General features: G+C 35.5%; 3 protein-coding genes across 4 annotated transcripts; 2 read left to right on the top strand and 1 right to left on the bottom strand.

Moving 5' to 3' along the window:
* Positions 1 to 19: 19 nt before the first annotated feature.
* Positions 20 to 1,672, bottom strand: LOC18028999 (serine-rich adhesin for platelets). The gene has a single exon (XM_006411718.2). It carries the CDS (start codon positions 1,593 to 1,595, stop codon positions 189 to 191), a length of 1,407 nt encoding a protein of 468 aa, XP_006411781.1. The 5' UTR covers positions 1,596 to 1,672; the 3' UTR covers positions 20 to 188.
* Positions 1,673 to 4,430: 2,758 nt separating this feature from the next.
* On the top strand, positions 4,431 to 6,536 carry LOC18028998 (trafficking protein particle complex subunit 12). 2 transcript variants are annotated; one of them, XR_002897001.1, is made up of 3 exons: positions 4,431 to 5,768; positions 6,106 to 6,254; positions 6,396 to 6,536. XR_002897001.1 is itself a non-coding variant. In XM_006411717.2 (2 exons), exon 1 carries the CDS (start codon positions 4,511 to 4,513, stop codon positions 5,765 to 5,767), a length of 1,257 nt encoding a protein of 418 aa, XP_006411780.1. In that variant the 5' UTR covers positions 4,431 to 4,510; the 3' UTR covers position 5,768; positions 6,106 to 6,414. The 2 variants fall into 2 exon arrangements, 1 of the variants encoding a protein (XP_006411780.1); XM_006411717.2 differs by having other exon boundaries at positions 6,106 to 6,414.
* A 721-nt stretch (positions 6,537 to 7,257) lies between these two features.
* Positions 7,258 to 8,792, top strand: LOC18028997 (protein NEN4). Its single transcript, XM_006411715.2, has 5 exons — positions 7,258 to 7,695; positions 8,099 to 8,145; positions 8,228 to 8,291; positions 8,388 to 8,513; positions 8,615 to 8,792. Exons 1-5 carry the CDS (start codon positions 7,258 to 7,260, stop codon positions 8,705 to 8,707), a joined length of 768 nt encoding a protein of 255 aa, XP_006411778.1. The 3' UTR covers positions 8,708 to 8,792.
* The last annotated feature ends 1,553 nt before the right edge of the window (positions 8,793 to 10,345 follow it).

Genomic DNA, 10,345 nt, shown 5'->3' with positions numbered 1-10,345 from the left:
AAATTAAATGAAATTTTATTCCACATTCATCGATTGAATTATAAATACAATTGAAGTAAAATTCTCCAACCCCTCCCCCACTGTAGTAATTGTTCTTCTATTGCATTCTCAGCGAATATTTGCCGAAATTATCGAAATTAAGTAGAAAATTACAAAGAAAATAAAAAGATGTAAATAAAATGAAAATTTCAATTTTTCTTCCCTTCGTCACCGCCTTCTTCCAAGTACTCTTTCTTCCTCCGCTCGGCACTAGATAACAGACAAATCAGAAGAAAACACGTGGCATAAACACCGTGCACCTTCCAGTTAGTCTTCGGAGGCTGACGAAGCACCACCCTATGAAACACCGCCACGTAATAATGCAAACCCACGGCAAACCCGACGAATGTTTGGGCTAGGCCCAATACTTTGAGGCCCAAACCACATTCCGTCGAGAAGACGAGAACGAGGTACATGAGAAGAAGCAAGAGGTAGAAGACGTAGCCGAGTGTTTGCAGGATCTGCAAGCAAACGTATGTGGAGCTCGATGTGGCGTAGAGGAACTTGAGCGGTTCGATGCCCGTGACGAGTGATGAGAGACATAGGATTGAGAAGTAGATCGAGAGGTAGATTTGGATGAAGATTAGGATTTTCTGGAGTGAGAAATAGGCTTTGAATCGGTTGAAAATGAGGGAGACTAAGAGTAGAGGGACGAGGATGAAGACGAAGGAGACCACTGAGGCTATGGTTGGTGCGTATTTGTTGCCGAAATAGGGTTTGAAGTTTTTGGTGATCTCTTTGTTGGCTTTGTTGATGTAGTTTTTGGATGTGGTCGAGATTCGCTCCAGGTCTGGGATCAGGGATCTTTGGAATCTCGTTGGTAGATCTCTGAATTCGCTGACGAAATCGTCGTCTTCCTCGTCGTCGAGCCAGAAAGGTTTGATTTCTTTCTCCGGCTGTTTCGATTTGGTGACGGTCTTTGAGGATTTCTCCGAGGACGGTGCTTTCTTCTTCTCTGGAGGAGGAGAAAGTTTTGAACTTGGGGATTTCGTGGTGATTTTGTTTTTGGATGAGCTCGATTTGGACAGATCCGTTGGTTTTTTTATCGAGGAAGTAGTGGGTTTTGTAGAATTTGAGGATTTGGTTCCGGAAGTGAGCTTCTTGAGCTCTAAGCTGCTCTTGGTCGTGTTAGAGGAAGATTTGGTGGAGTTGAGTTTGGATGACGTACCCATGGAAGTCTTAGCGAGTTTAGTCTGGTTCTTGCTGGAAGACGAAGAAGAAGAGGAAGAAGAGATCGGTTTAATGAGCTTGGTTTGATTCTTCTTAGTACCTGATGTTGATGATGATGAAGAAGAAGAAACAGAACCAGTAAGCTTCTTTTTCTTAGGAGGAGGAGGATTTGTTTCATCGTCATCATCACCAATATCCAGATCTTTCACCAACAATCTTCTCACTCGAAAATGGGGAACTAGGATAGATTGTGTTTGTACCTCATCATCAACTGAAGTTTCTGATGAGGCAAAAGTGACAAAGAAAGAAGAACAAGAGAAGAGGAAGAGAATGAAATAGAGCAACAACACTACCTTTCTAAAACACAAGTAGTTGAGTGGAGCCATTATTTTGCTCTGAAACCTAGGAATCCCCTCACTGTTCAGACAGATCTTGCGAAAAGAGATCGCAAGCTTGTCAATATATAGGAAAAGAGGAGAGATAAGAGAAAGAAAGGAGAGAGAGAAGCATTAGTGACAGTGTGCGTTATGTGTATATATATGAGTGTTTCTATGTGTGAACGAGAGAGAGAAGATGGAGACCAGAGAATTTACTAAATTCAATCGTTTTGATAATGTCGATGTACATTACTGTTTAACCTCACCGTCATGTTGCAGACTCTCTGCTACTTGTCTAATCCCTTTTTTTTTATATGATTCGTCATTTTCTTGTATTTATGTGATTGTTCGTATTCGGTCAAGTAAAAAATCATTAGTTTTGAAAAATTATTGTGCGTGGGTGAGTGAAAACAATTGCAATCATTTGGGAGATCTAAAATTAGAACGGTCGCTTTCTTATAGCTTTGATGAAACATTTTGTGTATATATATAACCTAATATTGATGCACTCTTATATAAAAAACAAAAGGTATCTAATCGTAACTACTCCCACAACTCCTATCTGATTTTCAATCAATTGTGATGCCATTGTCAAGAGGCTATCTTGCCACTTAAAATATATTTTTAGTTTGATTCTAGATTAATATCGGGTCTAATTTTGAATGTTCAGTACTCTGTTTGATCGAATTTTCATTTTTCATACTATCAAGAGTTATTTATTTGTTGAAAATTATGATAACTACAAAATTAACAAGGCAACAAAATGGTCTTGTTAATTTGGTTTAATAATTTATCTTATTTTTACGTTAGCGAATTTATAGTTTGATGCAGAGACTGTTTACAAAAGAAAATACAAATAATGTAAGCTACTCGTTAAAAACAAACATGAAAAGGATATAAAGAAAAGGATAACAATTTAATGCGAAAGTGAGAAAGTTGAGATCACTCACATGGAGGACCAAAAACGACACTTTTTTATCTGTTTTTCTCAACGCGCTTTCATTTTAGTTTTTGTTCATGTGCTTGACTAATTAAAATAAAATAGATTTGTTTCCTCGTGTATATGTTTTATTAATAAGTGACTACTTGCAAATTTATAATAATTGACTTGCTCATTGTAAGTTTGTAAACTATAGACTCCTAAATGTTAATATATGTGTATTAATTGTATGATTATTATGTACTTACACATATTCTGTAACTTGAGTGTAGAGATAATCACATGTCATGTATTCTTAAGGTTTAATTAAGTTTGAACTCTAGGACAGATGGTATTTCAAGTATTCGAGCTTATGAATATACACAGAATTAGGGAGACTCAGTTGATTATCCAAAATTTCTTCTAACTAATCTTATTACCTATGAATCAGTATGGTCATTAACTATTCATAAATTTTTGCATGAATATTAACTAATCACCATTATGGGTTAATGTACAGATGATGTGGCGTTGAAATCAAAATTTTTGTACATGAGATTAAAACTATCTTTCACATAAGTGACGAACGAAAAAAAACCAAGTCAATGCTTTCGGAAAAAAAGTTAAGCAAATGTTTACAATTAGAAAAAAAAAAAGTTGTTTACAATTCCAGTCTTCGGCGATATAATTGGCAAATTATGTTAAACCAAAAATATACTATTAAAATATACTTCGGCGATATAATTCCAGTCTAACACTATTTTAGAAAATTATGTTAAACCAAAAATATACTATTAAAATTCATTTTCGATCCGTATATGTGTAGAAAACGATCCGACTGTTCAGTTAAAACCCCATAATGCTAACACTCCAAATTTCAGGATATTAAAACACTTAATTTCTCTACAACTATTACAAACACGCTTTAAAAAATAACTAAATGATGTAATGAGTTGCTGTCTTTTTGTTTGGGCTCATAACACTGACTCGCCCCTTTTTCCCAAGTCAATGATCAACGACTTTTGACTCCACAACGCTTTGACTAGTGAGTTAATAAAAAGTGAAATCATGAAAACATGATTGGATGCATTAAAGTGCGATAAAAACTAACAAGTTAGGAGTTAATATATAGAGATTCCGAAAGTCGAATCAAATGGCATAGAGTGAAACTATGAAACAGTTAAACCGAAAATAACACGAAACGAAAGTACTAATATTGATTCGTTGACCAAGGTCTTTGATGTAGAATATGGTGTGTGCTAAAACTCAGGAACAAATCCCAAAATGTGAATGTATTTAATTGACATTTGGAAAATAATTGACATTTTTTTGGCACACTGTATTTAATGTAACCTGTAATTACGTAATGCGCCTAAAATATTTATTCATGAGAGCCATATCCTATATGGTTTAATATCCTGACATTAAGTAACTGTTCATTTACTCTGCATGACATTAATGTTTTTGTCCGCTAAATCACTGGATCCTATGTAAATAATGGCATAAAGCCAAAAATTTCTATACGTGTAAATATAATGCTAATCTTTTTTTTATCTATTCCTAAAATAAAATTTACATTTGTAAATATAAATATATCCTATACTACTTTTCTGAAAATTTGTAAAGGAGTACTTGTTGAAAAGCTAAAGGAATTTTGTTCACATATGCTCAAATGAGTGAGGAGGACCATGTGCTAAAGCATGTGCCCGGACCTGAAATGCGCCTTGATTGGGCCCATTTATAAGAGCATATAAAACCCATCAAACAAACAGTCCAATCACAATAACTCTGGCCCATTTATGATTCTTCCCCTTCATTACTAGCGTTTCTACTTTCGCCCCAGGAGTTTCTAAATAATAAGAATTTTCCCTAAACGTTCCAATTTCTTGAAGTTATACCCTTCAAAGAAGAATCAAAGATAGTTACGAACTTCGAATTGAGAAAAATAAAATTTCAGTCGAAGCTGCTTTGACATTTCCAGTTTTCAAAGCTCGTATAAACCACAATGTTCTCGGACTCATCTCCAGCAATGGATCCGGATTCATCCGAATCCGAAATCCGACCCGAATATGATCGCTCCTCCGCTGATTCCACCGCCGCTACCAGTCCCGGCACCGTACAATTCGCCAACGGGGCAGGGGAAGCTAGACCTGAAGCGACGATATTCGAATCAGCCGCATCACAAGTCACATCCGTCTCCGATCTACCACCGGAACGATTCAATTCGCTCGACGAATTGGCCCACGATCTCGGCTCTCTCCACGAGCTTTCTACCCGTGGCTCGTGGCAAGCGATCCTCGAAAAAATAGCTCAAGCCAGAGCCCTCTTTGTCCTCACCAAGCCTCACGAGCATCTCACCTATCTGACTTACCAGGTTATGGCTCTCGCGAAGCTACGTCGCTCCGATGAAGCTGCTCATGAGCTTAATTCCTTGCACGATTTCGACGGGACGCATTACAGGTACGAATCGTTCCCTGATATCTACCCGAATCGGAAAGGATCTATGGTCCCTTTCTCTCTACGCTGGCTATACGCTTTGATCCCGACTAAGCTCGGCAATCGCCAGGAAGGGATAGATCGGCTATACACTCTGCTTGATTTCGTTCGCGATAGAATCAGAGACAAAGAATCTCAAAGCTTAGATGATTCTGTGGAATTGTGGAAGAAAAGGGAGAGTTTTGTGATGAATTGCTTGCTTGGGTTTCACTTAGGCCACAAGGAATTTGGGATATCTATGGATTTGATGAAGGAAATGATAAGTCGTGATCCTTTAGACCCGGTTTTGATATCGAAGCTAGGCTCTGTTCAAATGCAGTTTGGTGATATAGAAGGAGCAAAAACCACGTTTAATCGAGTCGAGAAGATGTTGAATGAAGGAAAGAGCAATGGGTTACTGAACGAAACACAGTTCAAGAATCTTGTGGGTAGGAATAAGGCTTTGGTTCATGTTGTGGCAAAGGACTATGTCTCTGCTGTGAGAGAGTATGAAGAATGCATTGAAAGAGATAACTCGGATATTATCGCGGTCAACAACAAGGCTCTTTGTTTGATGTACTTGAGAGATCTATCTGATGCGATTAAGGTGATGGAGAATGCATTGGAGAGAGTACCAACTGCGGCTTTAAACGAGAGCTTGGTGGTGAACTTGTGTAGTATGTATGAGTTGGCATATGTTAATCACACTGATGTCAAGCGGACGTTGAACAATTGGATTGCACGTGTTGCTCCCGATGACTTTGATTCATCTTGTACCAGAGTTTGAGGTATGTATATGTTCTTCCATTCTTGAATTCTCCCCTTTTATAGGCTTTGACATGACAAAGAACTGATTGGTAATGTTATGATAACTTGGATAAAGTTGAGGAGTCGTAAGAATCATGAAGAAATCTAGTTTAGGTAGATAAGAGAGACGATGATCCATGTGAATCACCTATAGGCTGAATCTTTTTTTCTTTCCGCTTTGCATCCAAAAGTATGTTTCGGTATATGTTTTCCAATGCGAGAAGCAGTAGTTGGCTCAAGACTTAATGCCGTGTTCTTCCTAGTCTGTGAAACAATATCGAGGTATGTGAATTGATCACTGAGCATTCAAAAATGCAGGTTTTTCAGCTAATGAAGAGGTAATTAGCCAAAGAGTCTCTGTCTTCTATTACGAAACAAATCAAGGATTATGACTTTGCTGGGTTTGGCCTCAGCTCGAGTCTCTGTTGATGCGAGTACCGGCTGCAAATTTCTTATAGTTGGCTATTGTAAGTTAGGAAATGGTTGTTTTGCCCCAAACACTTGTTCGCTCTCTTGCATGCTTCGCCATATTCATTACCTTATACAGTTTTTTGTTACACTAGCAGTTAAACACTAACGAGTTTGTTATTTCAACTCTTCCTATGCAGAGAGATTTTGGTATTTAAAGGCATGCATCTTTGAGTAATTCGAGTTGACTATTTTCCGTTTAGAGAATTAGGTCAATAATTTGAAGTTTGTACTATTTGTTACCAAGGTCAACTATGAAAAAAGTATCCAGTTTTCTTGAGTGATTTTCCTTTACGTTTTCAGATTCTACTTTTCACTTCCATATAATTCGAACAATAACATGTATTACAGGCAGCAAAGTTTTTATCGCTGCTTGAAACTGATATCCCACCACCCACCATCTAATCTTCTAGTAACATAAAAGTCTTCAAATATATAAAAGATATAAATAGAAAAAATTTGTACCTGATAATAAAAGCGTTCATTAGACAATTCTATTCAAAATTATACAAGTTATATATATATACGAAGTAATCCCATAAAGGCCAATCATGTTTATACAGAAAGGCTAATAATCACATTGAATTGGACGCTGGTTTGGCGATTTTGTACCTCTTGTTCATTATCCTCAATATGATTTATTTAGTAGAAGTTTGGAATTGAAGATCCCTTGTCTTATACAAACAAACTAGCTTAATTTGTGGGGCAACATTATTACATATCCTTGATAAAAAAATCAAAGGAATAAATGCTCTTACAATATGAATCTACCAACGAACTCTTTCATAACAACCCTTTTTTATTGGTTTTGATCAACGAAAAGTAAAGATTCTTACTTACCCTACACAGCACAATTTTCTCCGTGAAGCTAAATAACCCCCAAAGTAACCCTCCAACACAAACCTACAGCTGGCTTGTATCACAAGTAAAATAACCCATATCCACAATATGAATACATATAGGAGTTAGGTTCTACAAATCGATAAAGAAAACAAAATTGATATGGAGATCCAAACTTTTCCCAACGAAATCGTCTTCTTCGATCTGGAAACAACCGTACCAAACAAACCGGGACAACATTTTCACATCCTAGAGTTCGGTGCAATCATTGTATGTCCAAGAAAACTAGAGGAGCTAGAGAGCTTCACAACGCTTATACAACCCAAAGACTTGTCGGTGGTCTCGTTAAGATCGTCTAGGTCAGATGGGATCACGAGGGCTAAGGTCACGGACGCACCAAGCTTCAAAGATGTGGCTGATAAGATCTATGGTTTGTTGAACGGTCGGATTTGGGCAGGTCATAACATTAGGAGATTCGATTGCGTTAGGATCAAAGAGGCTTTCGCTGAGATCGGTAAAGCTGCGCCTGAACCCTCAGGGATCATTGATTCTTTGGGGTTATTAAGCGACAAGTTTGGCAAAAGAGCTGGTAACATGAAGGTACCATATCCAAGATTCTTCGTAGTAGAATATTTCTTATTTTGGTAAAAGTAATAATCTAATATTTACCCCAATTTAAATGATTTATATGTTACTACATATATTAAATAAATTAGAATAATCAATACTAGAAGTGGACGTGGAAAAACGTGATTTGATTAAAAGTTACAATAATTCTCCCTATCCATAAGACCCCTTCTGTTTATCACAAGTTTTTTTGGAATTTTTCTCAATTATTGATAAAATATTGAAAAATTGCATAAAATATCACAACACTCCTACAAATGGAATTTAATTATGAAAACGTAGAAAATATTAAAGATGTATATTGGAGGTCGACTTTGTGAAACTCAGAAGGATAAATTTAACAAGCTTATAATTCATATATATTATATTGTAACAGATGGCAAGTTTGGCTGCCTATTTTGGTCTTGGTGTGCAAAAACACAGGTACCTTAATTCTATTTTGAGTGTTTATTAATTTTACGTTTTTCGTAAGATAAAAATGACTTACATATGTCAATAATTGCAGGAGTCTCGATGATGTTCGAATGAATTTAGAGGTCCTCAAGCACTGTGCAACAGTGCTTTTCTTTGTATGTCATATTCTCATAATTTATTTTCTTTTATTTATTCTTTTTCATTATTTCTTGGCATGTCGTATTCATTTATATGGATGTATGTAAATACAGGAATCTACACTTCCCAATCAACTGGAAGGAAAATGGCAAAGTTCTTCCAAGATCATGACAAGAAGTCGAAGTAATTACCAAATAGCCCAAAGGGCAATGCCTTACTCGAAGGGCAGTCTCGGAAAGGTAATAAGTTTTCTCTTCATGCTATTACGAATATATTATGTTAAGGTGTTATTAATTATGTTTTAGTTTTAAATGTTATTGCTCTTGAACCAACATTACAGATGACACAGAATGTGAAGAATCTCTTAAGCAAAGCTCAAGGCAATCAAGCTCTCCAAAGCTTGATTAAACATTCTCATTCTTTACTTAGATGATTTATGTATCCCTCGTTTATATTTATTTATTATTTTTTTTCTATATCGGGAAATGAATTTAACTGTATATAATGCCAAAAGGTTCAATAGAAAACTATTTATACTCTGATTCACATTACATGGTGTTTCTATGTGAACTTAACCTCCATATTTCTATGAATAGTCATATTTATATGGATAGTGGTAGAAGAAACTTATGAACAGCTTGTCACTTGTCAATGTGAAGCGAGATTCAACATAACAAAAGATGTCTATGTCAATTTTTATTTATTTCTACAGGAACAAAAGAATTGTAAATGGTTGAAATTATAACCATCAAAATCATCACTGACAAAAAAAACCTCAAATCAAATCGGATTAACCGCTAAATTTGTTTGTCCATTGCCGTATCGTTTACGTTTAGTACTGCTTTTGATAAGTTCCTGCTTAAGAGTCAAAACTTAAAGTTTAGTAATTCAGAATGATTTATTTTGTACATGCGTAAATTCAATTCCGAAAGTATTTTAGATCTTTTTGACAAAAATGTATTTTAGGTTTACGATATGACTTCAGTTTACGTCTAAAGAGCTAGTAAAATCACGTATTTCATAGTAATGCGAGAAACTTCCTATGCACATCATGACATCAACATCATTTATATAGTCGAAAAAATCAACTTCATTTATATAGAGTTATTGAAGAGTAAACAAAAATAAAGTAAAATAAGGGAAATATTCCAGACGACTAAAAAAAGAGGGAAATATGTCGCGTGGAGAAATATAGAAAAATGAGGACAAATTGTTTATTTACAAGCGTACGTATGGCCACAACAATACCTATCAAACTTTACAAAGCCATTCAAAGATATGCATCCAAAACAACTATTAGAGTAATGAAAATCCTTTATCAAAAAAAAGTATCATATGACCACTCTGTTGATAAAAAAAATAAACTTATATATGATCACTCACTCATGTGCCTCAATCTCGAAACTCAATTTTGGCTTTGTTTAAGGACAACCCACGTTGGTCCCTCTGCTTCTTCAGTTGTGTTTAGCGTAGCGTTATTTTTAGCAGGAATTTTTTATAGGCTAGTTGTATTTTTTTAGGCTAGTTGTTTATCAGCACAATATTGTAGTCTTTTTCCTAATACTAAATGTACAACTTGTAATGATTAAATAAAAGGTAAAATTTGTTCAAATAGATCAACACAAATATACTTAAACTTTGCATTTTGTGAAGAATCATAAACTTATTATCCAAAATCGATTCACAATTAAAGAAAAAAAGTTCCTTCCTTAAGGTGTTTTAGTTTTCTTAATACCTGTTAGAAAATCGAAAACATAAATCTTTGGAAAATGAAAGGACGAAAGCATAATCTTTAAGATTCTATAACTTGATAACTCAAGAATCCATATCAATTAAAAAAATTTACGTAGAAATTCTCGAAAACTTTACTTATAAATTTATACATAGTGTAAATTAAGTATGGTAAGTACTGTCCTCCGATCTACCCAGTATCTCCAAAAAATGCATAGAAACGTCCTTAAACTGAAAATATAAAACGTTAATTATGAAAGCTGTTATGTGACATATGTGCGCTTCTTGCTTCGTAATTCACGTGTCAAAGCAAGTCAACAAGATTCCATGGGACCCATTT

Source organism: Eutrema salsugineum, unplaced genomic scaffold, assembly GCF_000478725.1.
Source record: "Eutrema salsugineum unplaced genomic scaffold, Eutsalg1_0 scaffold_1, whole genome shotgun sequence".
Lineage (NCBI taxonomy): Eukaryota > Viridiplantae > Streptophyta > Magnoliopsida > Brassicales > Brassicaceae > Eutrema > Eutrema salsugineum.
The sequence above is the reverse complement of the archived record's forward strand: the minus strand, read 5'-3'. Positions and strand labels throughout refer to the sequence as shown.

Coding starts and splice junctions, on each gene's coding strand:
- LOC18028997 (XM_006411715.2), top strand. CDS start 7,258: ATGGAGATCCAAACTTTTCCCAACGAAATCGTCTTCTTCGATCTGGAA. Junction 8,146..8,227: donor CTTGGTGTGCAAAAACACAG/GTACCTTAATTC, acceptor CAATAATTGCAG/GAGTCTCGATGATGTTCGAA. Junction 8,514..8,614: donor CGAAGGGCAGTCTCGGAAAG/GTAATAAGTTTT, acceptor CCAACATTACAG/ATGACACAGAATGTGAAGAA.
- LOC18028999 (XM_006411718.2), bottom strand. CDS start 1,595: ATGGCTCCACTCAACTACTTGTGTTTTAGAAAGGTAGTGTTGTTGCTC.
- LOC18028998 (XM_006411717.2), top strand. CDS start 4,511: ATGTTCTCGGACTCATCTCCAGCAATGGATCCGGATTCATCCGAATCC.